The 16,503-nt window shown below is 40.1% G+C and overlaps 1 protein-coding gene across 8 annotated transcripts in view; it reads right to left on the reverse strand.

Annotated features, from left to right (window-relative positions):
* The window catches only part of dnm2a (dynamin 2a), a 98,866-nt gene that overhangs the window by 33,375 nt on the left and 48,988 nt on the right, over positions 1-16,503 (reverse strand). For 3 of the 8 annotated variants that reach the window (XM_015349052.2, XM_015349050.2, XM_015349049.2), the window contains exons 11-15: positions 13,959-14,045; positions 12,864-12,934; positions 10,393-10,452; positions 10,158-10,209; positions 8,901-8,912 (exon numbers count right to left, since the gene is read on the reverse strand). In XM_015349052.2, coding sequence (XP_015204538.1) covers positions 8,901-8,912; positions 10,158-10,209; positions 10,393-10,452; positions 12,864-12,934; positions 13,959-14,045 — 282 coding nt within the window. The remainder of the gene's footprint in view (positions 1-8,900; positions 8,913-10,157; positions 10,210-10,392; positions 10,453-12,863; positions 12,935-13,958; positions 14,046-16,503) is intronic. The other 5 variants (XM_006631500.3, XM_006631498.3, XM_006631502.3 and 2 more) reach the window with 3 other exon arrangements.

Consider the following 16,503-nt stretch of genomic DNA (forward strand, 5'->3'; position numbering starts at 1 on the left):
AGAGAAAGAACATTTTAACTTCCTCTACAGGGGTTGAAGCAAATCAAGGCAAGTACATGGCAGAGCACTGCCCTTGTGCATGCTTAGGGAAGAGTCAACTGCCTGTAAAACTGATGCTCCTTATACTGAGGGGGATCTGAAGCTGCCCCCAGGATAGAGGCCTTCGCCATTCTGAGCCACTCCAAAGCCGAAGGAAGTGCCTTTTCTTTCTAAATTCCAGGCACGTCCACAGTTTCCCCCATCTGGAGGTGATTTGCAGTGACGAGACCACAAAGCAATGAGTCCAGCCTGGGTTTTGTTATTTGTTTTATGCATCACAATAACCCTTCGTGCCACCATCCTCTGCGCACGCGCACGTGCGCGCGCACACACACACACACACAACAGTTTCAACACAGTTTGCCAGGACTCAACTTCCAAAACAAAAACACTAAACAAAGTAACTTAACTCATACAGTTTGCCTTGCGTGGGAAAGGCCTGAGCCCTGCAAACAAATCGATAAGGGGGGCTGGTTTTTGGATTGTTTTAAAAATTTTAAGAAGTTAAAAAAAACACCACAGGGTTCAGAAAAGAACCGTCTGAAGTGGGCTGAAAAGCCAAGCCAAGAAACAGGACACCAAAAGGAGAGCAGGAAGGAAAGAAAGCTATTTCTTTAAAGTTAAAACATCCAATTGGACCCAGTAACTGGTCAGCAGTCTGGAAATCCTGAAGCAAAATCAATACAAAAAGCATCTTAACACTTACAGCTGTTTCTAAAGCACAAAGCAGCCGGTTCTATGTAACTTATGGGACTGCTTGTGTAAAAGCAACCAAACAAAACAATGCTGATCTTTTAATACATATCCTTGGAGAGAAGTGAAATAGGGATTCAAGAAATGTTCTAGCACCATGAATAAAATAACACACAGTTTAAGATCCCCAAGCTACATCAAGACACACCAAGAACGACCAAGATAAAGAAAACCTAGTTTAAGTCACTTAAAAACACCCAAGGAATGTATCAACTGACACCAAAAATACTGAGCTATTGCTCGAGGATCATGTTAAATATTGTACCACTGTTGCAGCACCCTACAAAACTTTTTTTTATAAAAAAAGCTCAAAGCCTGCTATCATCACTAGAAAAGAAATTTGGACAGAAGTCTATCTTTGAGATCCATGCACATAAACAATTTCCCTACAAAGGTAAATTTACGTGAGCAAAATTAAACATCTGCCCTTCCCACAGAGCTGCAAAACAGCAGCACCTGAGGGAGTCTGAGAGAACTTGCAAGGACTTCTGAGTGTAGTGCACAGGCAAGTAACTCCTATTTCACTTTACTTCAGCAAAGACAGTCTGCTAATTTTTTTTAGCAACACACTGCCATTATTGGGCCGAGATTTTACCTCAAGTCACATCTGTACCCATTTATACAGCTGGCTATTTTCATGAGAGCAATCTAAGTGATGCACATCAGCACCCTATTTGAAATTTTGAACCCATAACCTTGAAGTGCCAAAAGCCTTAATAAGTTCACACTGCTGCCACTTAAATTGACCCTCTATCATCTAAGTGACCCAATTATGAACATTGCACTTACCTTACATTCTATTACCAACTGTTCAAAGACGGGTGGCACAGTGGTGCAGTGGTTAGTATTGAGGACTCACAACTCTGGAGCCCCGGGTTTAATTCCTGGAGTGCTCTCTGAGGAGTCTGCATGGTTTTGTATGGATTTCCTCACAAACTCCAAAGACATGCTGGTAGGTGAACTGGCTATTGTAATACTGGGGCTGGTGTGAGTGTACAGTTGTTTAAAGAGTTAAATTTACCCGCAGTGTGGGCAAGAGATAATATAGAAATATGTTTCAAATATAGGGTAGTTTTCATACTGGAGGAGGATATCCAATAAAATACTCAATTTTTTTTCTTCAAACTCTACATTAGTAACTCCTTACTGAAGTTACTGGCTTCTCAACATCATGTACAATGCAGTGCAATGTGCAGTACTTTTGTCGAAGCGTTTGAAAGTTGGATTTGAAAGAGAAATGCACGTAACCCAAGATAAACACTGACCGGTTCTTTTGTAATAAGCTGTTGTACTTTCTAAGTAGCAAAGATTGAGCAAAGCATTTCTCTCCAGTCTTGTATCTTGCAGGATAATAATAATAATAATAATAATAATAATAATAATAATAATAACTGCTTACACTTATATAGCGCTTTTCTGGACACTCCACTCAAAGCGCTTTACAGGTAATGGGGACTCCCCTCCACCACCACCAATGTGCAGCATCCACTTGGATGATGCGACGGCAGCCATAGTGCACCAGAACGCTCACCACACATCAGCTATTAGTGGGGAGGAGAGCAGAGTAATGAAGCCAATTCATAGATGGTGATTATTAGGAGGCCATGATTGGCAAGGGCCAATGGTGCCTCTTTACAGTATTTCGTCCTGTGTAGTGTATAGTTTTCTAATGCCCCGTCACTATACTGGGGCATTCAAACCCACATGGACTGTGGGGTGAACGCCCCCTGCTGGCCCTACTAACACCTCTTCCAGAAGCAACCTTAGTTTTTCCCCGGAGGTCTCCCATCCAGGTACTGACCAGGCTCACACCTGCTTAGCTTCAGTGGGTTGCCAGTTGTGAGTTGCAGGATGATATGGCTGCTGGCAACAAATAATTGTTTACTATTTAAACTTGTTTATTTGGAACGAAAACTGAACTGAAAAAGCTTAAAGCTTATGGGAGTCAAAAAGACGACTTTCAAACAGCCAGAACATTAATTACAGAACTATGGAATGGACACTTTCCATTCATTCACAGATTGAATAATGTATTAGGTTCTACAGATCAATTACAACTGCCCTCAGTTAACAGATGGATTTGAACTAATGAGAACTAGTACTGGGTAAAGCAAAGTGCGATCACTCTGAAAAGATTTCAAACTCTTATTGTATACTTAACAACTAATGAAAAGGGTGAGGTTTAGCCATCGACAGCTAGAAATCTCTTTAGAAAGAGGGCTAGCACCTGAAAAGACATTCTGGACTCTTTTACACAATTCATTTGTTAAAATTACATAGTTTCAGCACTTTGACACATCTGTATGTTTGGTAATAAGTACATACAGATCTGATGTGCAAAAGCTGTAAAACAAAGAATTATTATAAATCACAGAATTTCTTCTACTGATTTGAAATGTTGATTAAAAATCACACCAAACAGAAAAGAATGCAAACTTTAATCATTTTGATTCATAGGAGGATTAAGTTCGAATTCTGAGAGGCAAAACTGATTCCAGAGGAAAAAGTACCTTGTGTTAGTAACAATTTTATTGACCATTTACAAGAACATGCTAAACATGTACAATTTATTAAAGTACAGGGTGATTGCAAAGACTGCCATTTCAGGCACTTCAGCTAATTAAAGTAACACTTTCAATTTCAAAAGTGACCACTATTTGGTCCTGGAGAAACATGATCCAGCAGGTTCATTCCTAACAATCGATTAACTGACCGAACACATAGCCAGCTCACGTAATCAAAATAGCATAGTTCTTTTGTCAGAAAGACTTTCAGAATCTGGGGAACCATTATTGTCCAGAAGAAACAGGGCCAACCCGTGTCTTATCATCTGTCTGACGTCCTGTGCACCCTGAGAGTTCACCTTGAGAGTTCAGTGCGGAGAACCGCCGAGAACAGCAAAGCTCACGTATAACCACATCTACCCGTGTACTGCTGCATACTGTACAACAGTATAGAATGTGTGGTTAAAATACTTTATCACATAAGGGAGGGTAACTTATGTATTACCACACTGGCCTTAAACAAATAATAATATTAACCAACTAAAAGAAATCACAAACTTATAATAATCAGCTAAAATAAACGCAAATCCCTCCTCTGTGTCAAGCCTGCACATTCTCTCTCTGCCTCTGTGATTAGCACGCCCCACTGTAACCAGGAGCATGTTACAGTATAAAAATCCGACCACACTGAGACATGGATTTGCTGGGTAGTAGGTAGTTGGGCAGGGAGAGGCTCACTCACAAGTCGGATTCGTTTCATTATCCGACTCTTAAAATATCCAAATTTGCAAAAGGTAAATCAGTAGATGTCAAGACCCTAATGCTCCTGGACTTTTTTCTCTGGGGGATTGAGAAGGTTAAAGTCATTGCAGAAATAAAAAATCTGAAGCAGGGAAGTAAACTAAGCTTGAGCAAATCGGTATCCGTAAATTATTTTCACTGTTGAAACATACTAAGGGTTCAGCCAATGGCAAAAGGCACATCTCACTCATTCTCTTCCAGAAGTTGTAGAGCCTGGAGGAATCTTTCAGAACTGTACCCTTTCTTTGCTGGAACAGGTCTGTCTGACTAATCCACGGCTGACATTTCATACGAAGACAATAGAGTCTAATCCCTTTTAGCTTTTTTCATCCAGATATTTAACACTACACTTCAGAAGAAAACATATTCTCTAAAAAAATGAAACCTTAAGGTTTGGAATTTCTAGATCTGAACTACATAATCACCCTTTACTTTAGGACCGACAATCACAAGAGATTTCCAGACCACTAATACCAGTAAAGCGGTAAAGGTTAGGTGGGAAAACAGCCACCTCTTAAAAAAAAACTGTGGAGAGAGTAGATATCCTACATGTAAGAATCTAAAGATCAAATCTGAAAATAAATTTTCCTCTTTCCTCCTTGGGACCCAGATTTCAAAGGAAATCAACAACCAGACACACACAAAAGGAAAATGTTTGTTTTCCAATTTTCTTGTTTTTGCGCACCACTCCCCATGGAAATTCAACATCTGTCACAAATCACAAGGCAAACCTGTAACCAGACCCACAGCGATGGACAGCAGGGATTCACTTAGCGCAGGGGAACCAAGGCCTCAGAAATGGGGGCAGAACCAGTACTGAACAAGAGTGAAGAAACTCCATTAGGGGTAAGGTGGATGTTCTCACTAAGAAACTTGGAAGCTTTGCATCACATTACCCACTCTATCCATTTCCAAACTTGTTTTGTTTCAGTGATCTTAAGCAATGTAAAAGCACCCCTAAAGCTCTCCTCAATTATTTCATCATCCCACTCATTTAAATTCATTTTTTAATCCTAAAAAGGATGTTATAAGTCATATCAAACAAATTGAAAACACCTTATACGGCTTTATTGATAAAGAATGAACCTTTTTTTCCCCAAAAAACATTTTTATGTATTTCTATTTATAAAAGCAGCTTTTTAAGTCACAAGGTAATGTTAACAGAGGATATTTGGATTTATTAAGAGGTGAGATTATTACAACAGACTAGAGCTTGATTCCATACCTTGTGATTGCCTCTTAAATTAACGTGTGTGGATGTCATTGCCACATATCTGAACCTATTTAAGCTGTACTGTAACACGAAGCCACACTGAGATCCAGTGACTTTAAAGCTATTGTCTTCAGATGTTTTTAAAAAGGTTTGAAGCGAAACAGCTGAAATATCCATCATTCTAAAATCACTTAAAGTCACTTAAAAGACACACCATACTCTAACGACAAAGCAAAAATGTAGTGATTCTGTCCTGTTCTTTGCACAGAACGAAGCATACACTGACAATGCATACTGATCTCAATCCCTGCAATTTAAAATCAGAAACATAAAAGTCCTTTTTTATCTGCACATTCTTCTAACTGCTTTTAGGTGTAACACACATGCACAAACAGTGCAGTAAAAAGAAAAATGAATTCCTTAGAAAGTAAAGAGGCAGAAGTCTTTGAATCTCATAGCAGAGCAGACCAGAGATCAGAGAAAGCAGAAAATTCTACAATTAAAAACGGATCACGCCAAGGAAGCTCATTCAAAAAGTCAGAGCAAAAGGCAGGTAGAACTACATCTCCTACTGCTTGTTGGTAAACCTAGGAACTGGTTTCTGCATCAGTGTTACTCTTGACCCTAGGTCTCTAATGTGGCAAATCTGAATAATTTTCTGTTATTTTACTAGAACAAAACTGATTAAAATAATTTTTACACAGCCCCTGGGCAATTCAAGACATATCACTAACAATGACCAGGATACTCCCAGGGTCAGCACATAATAGGCAAATTTACATTTAAAACAAAGTATCTTTCATTATGAGTATTTATCTCAAAGGGATTTGAGGTACCAACTGTAGTAAAGTTTGAAAAAGCCTGCTTTTTCATTAATGGTGGCATACTGTAATATACATCTTATTGTTTGGTTATCCTTTCTAAACATGTCCAGAAAGGATTAATCACATTTGTTACTTATCAGATAAAAATAATGCCAAGTCTTTGGTACTAGAGCTTGATTAAACATCTGCATTATCTGTAGCACATGACTATGTCACACTAGTGACTGAAGTGGCGCATGATGATGATGTCACACCAGGCCATCAAAAAGTGTTAACAAAGATGGTAGAAGGACTAAATGAAAGGGAGAGTAAGGGCAACTTTGAGGGGGATATCAATTCACATTTATGTCTGTTTAGGATGAGAAGGAGAACATGTATATTTGAACCACTACATCTAGCCAATCCCACAGATACCCTAGACAGAAAAAAGTGGAAATGAAGCTGTCACCTCACAAAATTAAATTAATTCTGAATGAAAGTACTCCTAAATTAGTTATTACAGTACTGTAGGCCAGAAATAAATACCACAGAAATAGCCTTATTCCACTTTATGGTCACCAGTTTACTAGCATTTCTTTCCAGCAAACATCTTTGCAAAGAGGTTGAGAGGGTAACATGCATCGTAATGCTCAGAAATGTTTCTGGCTGCTGCTGCTCTGGTTGTTAATCTGGACCAAGTTGCTGTACAAGTAGTGGCGTTTGATGCTGTTGCTGTCCTGTAGGTAGCCTAAAAATAAACAGATGGCCAATACATGACTATAATAAATGTCAAACAGTAAGCAAGAAGAACAAATGTGCAAAGTGATAAGAAAGAGCAAACTATTTTGATTCTCTGGGAGCGATGCACATGGGACTACCCATATCCTAATTTGAAAAATGACAGGAGGATGATATGGTGTGACATTATTACCATCAGATCAGCAACTTTAAAGGTGCTTTTTTGGGGGGACATGCCTAGCGGTAAAACCTACAGAAGGGCGTAAGTATTGTTTATGACAATCCAGTAGAACTTCACAAGACAAATCCTGAAAAGTCCATTATTCTTCACAGTTTGGTAACCAACTATAATAAGACATGGTTAAATTGGGAAAAGTGCCCAGGGGTCACATCTGTACGCTGGGCTCCCAGCCTCCTTTAAGCTGTTTTTGAAGTGAGCATTTCCATTCAGGTGTTCAGGCCTCACAGCAGTCAAACACAAGGAAAGGAGGTAGGGTGGCCAAGTGATGCTCTTGACATTGAGAACATTAAGCTTCTGGGTTTAAAATGATTAGATTAGAAATGGAGAAGTATCTCCAACAGCAGTGCTCATCAGCTCTTTAAAGCCAAAGGTTCAAAGAGGTTTTGACCATCTTAATCTTGCAGTTAATTAATTAAAATGTCATTTATAACAGGAATACTTTATCAGCACTGCTCCTGTTGGTCTTTGATCACTAAAAAATACAGAGCCGGGTTAAACTTGGACTCAATAAAAATTCATATCACACCAGTTTAAGCAGTATTGCTGCAAATCAATTTGAGATTAAATATACACCAATTAAGTTACAAAACAAAAATGAGGACGGTCATTTATTAGTCATGCCATTTTGACTGCTTTTTCCCTCAAAGTTGATAACTAAAGATCAATTAGATTAACGGTGAAATAACTACTAAAATGTATATCTGTTATTGCCAACAGATTCTTTTGGAGGCCTTAAAACACCATGCGGTCGGTTGGTGGTTCAATACACCTGGCCAAGCATGGGTCCCTGTGGAATTTAGAATAAGGGGAATGTCATCACAAGGCCACACCCTGCTTACCAAATACCTCGTCTCCTTTGTTGGCTTTTGTTGCTCCAGTGACCTGACGGCCAGGCTGCCCAACAGAGAACAAAGATGTCTCATTTCCTGCACTGAGTCTTGTGAGAGAAACTGACACCAGCTAAAGAAAACTGCAAAGGGCTGTCCAAGCGCAAGATACAGAAATATAAAGCTAGATACTGGATCTCAGTGTGCTACAACCACAACAGTCAAATGTATATGAGAACACCCAAGTTCACTCTTAAGAATTTACTAATTTATTTTAAAATGGTGTATATGCCAGAAAATAAACTGAGCTTGCTGGAATAATGAGCTCATAACCTGAAGATCAAATTGTCCTTTCCAATTAATATGGCAATTAACACCTATGCTAATATGAATTCTGGTTTTGTGGTTTTAAAATTGCATGAGGTTTGGGCTTAAAAATGCAGGTCTGTGCTCTCGAAGAGCACAGAGCAAGAGTGTTCTGTCTGATACTCTTCGATTACATTACAAAAGATGGCTTCCAATCAGGAGCTTAGTGAAGCTGGAAAGCGAGATCACCCCAGTTGAGGCCTCCAGGCTCTTCCATTACCGACATATGCAAAGCTCTGGTTTCACAGCCAAAAACTGTTCTCCTCTTGTTGTTTTTCCCCAAGCAGCATATTTCCTAGTCTTTAAGTATATTCATCACAGAGACTATGTTTTATGTATTTCCTTTCTCCAGTTTGGAGTTGGCAGTTTTTTTTTTACTACGGATGTTTAGGAATTTCTGCTTCTGTTTTAGAGGAGCAGAGCTCTGGAATCAGGAGGAGAGCTGCTCCCCGATTAACACTGCTAGTTTACGGGTGGCCTGCCAGGCCTGCCCCATTAATCGGGTCCAGCTGCCCCACATGGCTCTAGCCTCTCTGCCGAGGGCTGACCCTGCTGTCCATCATGAGGATCTCCTAACAGGGACAAGACATACGTGGACGTCTCGGGGGTACTTACCAGGATTTCACCCTTTTTCGCAGAAAGTGGCAAAGAGTGGGGAGGTGGGGGGTGACGTTGGATCGAGGGAGATTATGGGAGAGGAAGAGCAAGCATGCAAGAGAGGAGAGAGAGAGTAGAGAGCACAGAAGAGAGAGGAGGGGAGGAAGGCAGCATGCAGAGGCATTAGGTGAGGAATGAGAAAACAGAAAAGAGGAAGAGGGAGGTGGGAGAAAGAGCGACAGAAAACAAAAGAAGTTACATGCAATTAGATCATCATCACATTTGTTAATGCCATTTCCTCTTCAAGATTGTTACTTGCACTGCTGGCACCTTCGTATGCACATTAATAGCTTGATTCATGCAAATAATAATTAAAAAAACATCTGGTTAAATAACACAGCAAAGAGATTAATTTAGGGTTACTATGGGGTGCAGAATGATTCCAACAGCAGCAAAGTAAAACCAGATTATCTTAAACACTTACTCCGGGTTTAACGAACCAAGTTAGACCACAGTCTTAGGTTCAAGATGGAAAATGCAAATCTTTTAATGTCCGCAAGAGTGTTCAGTATGAAAAAACGCTGCTCGGTGTAAAAAGACCATGTCCATTCTGTATCATTAAACATCTTCCCCACTATTAACCTGTCACATCTGCTAAAGAAAAATGGGTTACAATCATGCAATTGGAGCTGTATAAAAAAATATATCCCACAACATGTACAGAAAGTATACAGGTATATGTAACATATTAAGGGTCTGAGCATGGAATAGGCTTGGTGCTCTTGAACTAGTCCACAGGATTTGCCAGTTACCCTCTGAGGGGCTCCAGCCAAGATCTGCAAATGGGTGCCAACTTGGAACAGGCAACTTTGGGAAATGTGGCTTTCCTCTGACATAACACCATTTCCTCTTGATGTGAAGCTGGCTAAGGGAAACCCAAGCAAGGCGATGAGAACAGACAGTCAACCAGCGAGTAGGAGACTGAAAAGCTCACCGACAGAGGTGTTAGCTTAGGAGCGAAAGCACTTGCTAGGGTTCCCTATACCCCTCTGTCAGAGACGCCAGGGGGCTGTCAAGACAGGATCAGGCACCAGGAGTGAGGTGACCATAAACATCCTAACTGAGATGATGAGAATTAACTCCATAATTAGCCCTACAACAAAACATTGTAATGGCAGAAGAATGGAGCCACAACTCTGGATGTTCCCTTTTTTATACTCCAGTGTTAAAGAGACAGTCGGTGAGGAAGTGGGCCGCAGCAGACCGGAGAGGTACCTGGTTAGGGATGGCTCTCTTCTTGTTGACGTGAGTGTTTCTCTGCTGGGCGCTGGGTGAGGGTGGAAGAAAGATCAGAAGGGGGGGGGGGGGAAAGACATGCATCATTTCACAAACGCAGGAAAAAAAGGCAGCTGTGAACGTATATAAAAAAGTCTAAGTCCTAATCATTTAAAAAAAATGTTGAAGTAGGAGCTGGCAGATATGGAATTCCTTGGGAGCGCCAAGAGCCCACCTGTTTGGATACCCTGGGTTGAAATTCTCTTCCAGCTTTCTGAACTTCTGTAAATCTAGACTGAAAGTGATGTCACAAGAGAATTAACATGACAGGGCTTATTTTTATCCATGCTCAAGCACAGGCATCAAAAACCAGCCAAACAAATGGATGCATGGATGGTAGCTGGATGAGCAAAGCTACCAGCTGGTGTGCTATACATTACGATCTGCCATAATGTATATCATCCCCACTCTACCTAAGCAAAAAAGCTCAAAATGTCCGGGGTTAGGTTTGCGAGGATTAGCGCTGATGAGTCAGTAATTCAGTAGAAACCTACACCTATACAAATGAACAAGCTGCCCCCAAATTAACTTTGATTAACTTTGCAGCCTTCATCCAGTAGTAAGACATCAATCTAAAATGAACCAATCACCTTTAATTTTAATGCTGAATTAAGACTGACCGGGACATACGGACTGGGAATTTCCACAGGAAAAATAGAAAGATCAACATCAAGCTAATGCTTTTACATTCATACCTGTTTATACAGCTACAAGTTTAACTGAGGTAAGTGAAGCTGATACAATCCTAAGAAAATTATCAAAGGGGTACAATAGCTGCGCTCCATCTGGAATTTGAACACATAACCTTCCAATTACCAGTCCAGAGCCCTAAGCACCCCTGCACACAGCTGCCTAAAATTATTTGAGATGTGAAACACTGGCCAATGAAGAAATACAGAACTTGATCTGATCTACTTGATCTAACCATAGCAGCATCAGACATCCTGATTAGTGATTTCATCCTGATCTGATCTTTCCTTGGTAGTCTCCTAAGCTGGCCTAATGAAAAAAAGGCAAACTAGAAACCTAAAAGCCCTTAAAATGCCTTTTCTGATTAGATCCTCACCTAAAACAGAACAATAAAAGTTATACAATCCTTCAACTGCAGATTAATTTGAATTAAGGTGCTGTGATGACAAAAGCATTATAACGTTTTACAAACCAATCCCTCCTCAAACCCGTGCAAACACAAAGCCAAACAAAGAAATCTAATATTCAGTAGCTGCAGATGGCTCAGTGTGAGTCTGCCCAACAGGCTCAGGGAAACTAAAGTGAATCTTTACTTTTCAAACAGACACCTGCTCATGTCAAAGGTGGAACTATGTCTGATTTTGTTTTAAACAACGTCTTGTTCAAAGTAGATTTTAAGTATTGTACCTTTGTTTTTATGCAGCATTAAGAATTCAAGCTACTTCCTCATTCAGACCATTACCAAGTTAGACATGGAGTTAGGAAAGGGCATGATATGAGACAATTTCCAGCAGCTTTTGACTCATATCAAAAGATATGGCTCTTGTTTAAACAAATCAAGACTCTTGTTTAAAACTCAGGTCAAAGAAGCAACTGCCAAGGCTGATTAAGGGACTGCTAAAGTCTGAAATGTGGTTTGTCTTACCAAATAGATTCAGTATGCATACAAGACAGGTATTTTCTACTTTTGATTTTTTTTATAGATCAACCTTTAGACTTAGCTATTTAATGAAGCGTTAGAGGTCAAGATTATTCTTTATCATGAGTTCATGGGTTTTAACTTTACTGGAATTTACAACTTACTATTGTGCACAAAAACACCTTTGCATACATATGACTACTCAAAAAGTCTGGCTCACGAACCACAAGAATTTAGTAAGATTTTTTTGTAAATTTAGGATCCTGGACAAAATCCACCTACAAACACAAACTGCAACTGCACTCTAAAGCACAGCACCAATAGCTTGTTCCATTCTGCTTCCCAAAGATCAGACAGACATCTAAAAAGGAGTGATGACATTTTTGAAAGGAGTCATATTCTTATCTAGGGATCCACAGATCTACTAAACCTGGAGGCATGAGTGATGAATAAGTAATGCAATCTCCTAAAGTAGGAATGTCTAACCTTGATCCTGGGAGAGCTGCAATCCAGCAGATCTTAATGATCACCTTAAACCATCAATTTAAAACAGATTTTGAGGTCAATTTACTTGCTTCAACTAAGCCAGGAAGGGCTACTGCAATTCTTGAGAGCTAAAGGGTGTTTCTGTTTTCACTTCAAGTGATCTCAAAACTGTTTAACAAACCATCTGTTTCTCTGATCAAAAGGATAACTTCCAAACTTCTAGAAAATTATGATTCAAGGGTAATCCATAAGAGCTGTCGAATTGGGATTCTCCAGGATAAAGGCTCGGTAATACTTGTCCAAGTTACATTGCTTGCCAGTGTTTCAAACAATAGGTCTGTATTGTCTGCAATAGGATCTGAACTGAAAAAAAGAGCTTATATAAAAGTGTACAATATATGATATTTTTGTACTGTGATAACAGTATAGTATTTTGTAGTGTAAGAATATGCAAATATCTATAATAAATAAGCTTAGGAAATGACCCCACATTCAAACTTTTGCCTACACTGATGCTAAAACAAGGATCTGAGGGAGAGGGGGCTACATACTTTGCAAATCCAATGAAATCCTCGTGGTTGGTATTGATGTAGGAAAGCTCAATATCAATAAGCAGCAGCACCTGTAAGGGAAGGAAAAACTCATAAATCCATGAAATGGCTATGATGGCAAAGTCACATTCAAGGGGGATTTTGTCTGGTTTAGTGTATCTTGGCAGTTGTCATGCATGTTATTTAATCTTCCACAACACCTCTGATGTAAGGAATTGTACCAGGAGAGACCTCGAGGACTTCTATATGGGAGTAAATTCTCGTGCAAATTCAGCCTTCAGGTTTTACAGGTGAAAGTGATTAACGTCAGCCTAAATCTTCACACAGCAACTAGCAAGCAGCAGTAATGAAGAATAAGCCCTGCCCCCTTTTTTACAAGACATTCCTAGATCAAAGAAGTATATCTAACACTTTAGATATTATAAACTATTAGAAAATATATTTTATCTGTTATTATAACAATACAGTGTGTTATAGTGACATCCTGCACTTACAGGGCTGCTGATAAAATGGTTAAAATATTCGGGTATGGATCAGAGGATGCCTTTGAGACAATTGCTTTTAAAGGCACTTTGATGTTATAACTATTCTGATTATTCTGCCAACTTCCTTTCTTTAAGGTTGGGTTTGGGTATTGAGCCAGCCATGTTGCAGCCATTTTGCAGAAGCAGATTGTCCAGCATCCTTTAAGAAACATCTGGATGAGATCTCCAAATTAATAAACTGTTAGTGACAATTCTGCCTACGCTTCATGCTAATGGATAATCTCCCACTGGGGTACACCTAACACTGGGACAGCCCAGAATTGGTTGTACAGCAGAGGCTCAGCTACACAGCAGATAAGGTGACAAAGTACTGAGCTGGATAAAGTCCATCCATAATCACTGTTGTAGGAACCTGCTTATCACACAGACGGTCAAGGCAAGCCAGAGCCTCACCCTAAAGTACAAAGTGTAAACTGGGATACTTGTTACCAGGCCCACAGCTACTGAGCTTCAGTGATCTGGTGAGATCAAGCTTAAGGACTGTTTGCCTGCTGGCCCAGTGATAACCTGATGACCATACCTCCAACCTCTAACTTCTCCCAGGACTCACCTGATCCTTGGTCTTGCCTTCCCTCTCGCGCACATAGGTGGTGACGATCCTTTCGGTCTCCTCCCGCAGCTTGGGGTACGAGCCGAGCTGCAAGAAAGGACGAGAGAGGGACGAACCAAGAGATGCGGTCTCTGCACCCTCCCAAGATGGTGCTCTACCTCCTCACCATGACGCCCCCCCCCCAAGGGCCAGAGCACAGTGATCACTCTCCTGCACAGAAGCCACACTGCTGATTCCCTGAGGACACTTGAGATCTCTGGATTGCCAGGGTTTTAGTCACAGAAACCGTGTTAGAAACATTTAAAACATTCGGTAATGGAAGTATTCGAATGCTGAAACTAATGAAGTATTCCTCCATTGCCATGACTGAAAGTAACCTAAATTTACTGCACTTGATGGTGCACAAACTGTTTTGTGTCCTCTAACAGTATTCAAATCGAGGCATAAAAGGCAATCGCATTAAAATATGTAAACTATTCTTACAATTCTCACCACACAGCAAGCCACTAGAAACAGAAACACAGAAACCACTACTTTAATCAGAACTGAAATAGGTTTTTTGGCAGGTTCCTTTAATGGTTTCATAGGCATTAAAGGTTGTGGCTAACAGGAGTCTGTGATTGCTGTGCCATGTCCATGTCATGTGCCATGTATAGGAAAAGGAAAAGACGTTAGAATCCTTCAGAAAACCCACACTCAAGCACACAGAGAAACCACCAAAGCTCCTGCCAGAAAGCCAGCATGCAGCAGGCATGGGGCTGATAAGGGTGAAGAGACCAGTAAATTAGTTTCAAATCTCATGCAGAAGCTTGAATAGCCTACACTCTACTGCAAGAAACCATCATCTTGGAATGGCAGATTGAAGATTTAAATTATCTAGAAAACTAAAGTAGATTCTATGTGCCTGAATATGCCTTTACATAAATGACATGCACATCAGTATTGATGCACAACAGGAACACCAGAATTAGGTTACTGATTTCTGCAAATTGCCTGCTTGTTCATGCAATCTCCCATATTGCATTTCATATTTATACAAATATTTCATATTTGCCAAAGGTAACATTACATTTTAACAGATTAAACAATAATCTGGGATTGAGACCATTCCAGCCTCTGAACAAAATCCTCAAACAAGACTTCAGAAGTGCAGAAGTATTTGTTGTGCAATGCTGCAGAAATCTAGCTGCTGCAACCTTTTACAAGCAGGTTTTTGAGCAGACATTATTACTAGACCAATAATTTAGCATGGAAGGAAAATCTCTTGTGCAAAGGCAGATAAACCAAACAATGCCTAAATACAACTTTGCAATTCCAAGCAAGTGGTTAGTTTTGATTGTCATGAAAGATTGGTAATGAGCAAGTGCAGTTCTAGAAGACACCAGTAGAGAGCACTGCTACCAGAAATGTGATCCCCAAACACTGCAGTTCCCTCCTCACACTAGTATGACCAAGCCTACGTCCAATACTTTGTATTGTGAAAACTATTAGATTTCTCCTTTTTATAATGCATCAAATTAAAATTATACTATTATCTGTCCATTAATGAAGTACAAATCTGTTGTTGTTAAAAGCAAAATTTAAAGTCTAAAATTTCTTAACATCATGCACTGCATACAGCATTCCTATGACAAAGATGGCAACAGGGCAGTAGCTGAACTAATCAGTCCTGCCAAGATTTGGTGCTGTTTTGTTTTGCTTAAGAGGAGATGCAGTGACAAATTAGACTTTTCTTCCTGATCAGAGGACCATAGACTATCTGCACTAGCTGCCCTGAAACAAGATCATTCAGAATTCAGCTACAACGGCTAGCATCTACAACATATGGGATTGTTGCAAAAGTCATGCAAGGGCTTTGAGCAAGACAGATCTATTTAACAATTCTACTGTCCAAATGTCAGAGGCAGATTACAAATGTGTACCTCAACTATTTAACAAAGAAGGGGGATTCACCATAAGACATCTGTTTTTACAGCTCACGAGCAAATCATTCAAAGAGCAGGTGACTGGATTGAAGGAGGAATACCACAACCAGAAGACTGTAGGCCTGTTACCCTGTGATGGCACAGGATTGCTCTCTTGCCACCTGGACTGAAAGGTGAGGAAGGCAAAGAGCTGGGGATCTAGGGGGGCAGCACTGAGGATCTGCAAGACCTACACTAAAGAACATCAATTCTGCTGGTTGGTTTCAGAATTGCAGTGTGAAAAGCAGGGAGCTGTTATGTTGTACACATTTCTTTGGTCAATCTTCTCCAAACAGATAAGGAAAGATGATAAATTAAGGTGAGATAAGGGTGCGTAATATTATGAAACAGCTGTTTTACCCATGACATGTCAACCTGGGTTGGATCAATCCCATTGTTTACTGTGCTTTGTCAGTCTGGGACTCTAACAGCATAAGCAGGCATTTGATAAAAAAATGGCAACTTGAGTGGCTTTAGCCTTTGCAGCATCAAGTTCAAATGTCAAAAGTCAATCTTACAGTGCCAATACTGGGTTGGCAGCAATAGTGAAATGCCAAATAGTGAAGATGCGCCATAATGCC

Source organism: Lepisosteus oculatus, chromosome 11 (genome assembly GCF_040954835.1).
Source record: "Lepisosteus oculatus isolate fLepOcu1 chromosome 11, fLepOcu1.hap2, whole genome shotgun sequence".
NCBI classification, from domain to species: domain Eukaryota; kingdom Metazoa; phylum Chordata; class Actinopteri; order Semionotiformes; family Lepisosteidae; genus Lepisosteus; species Lepisosteus oculatus.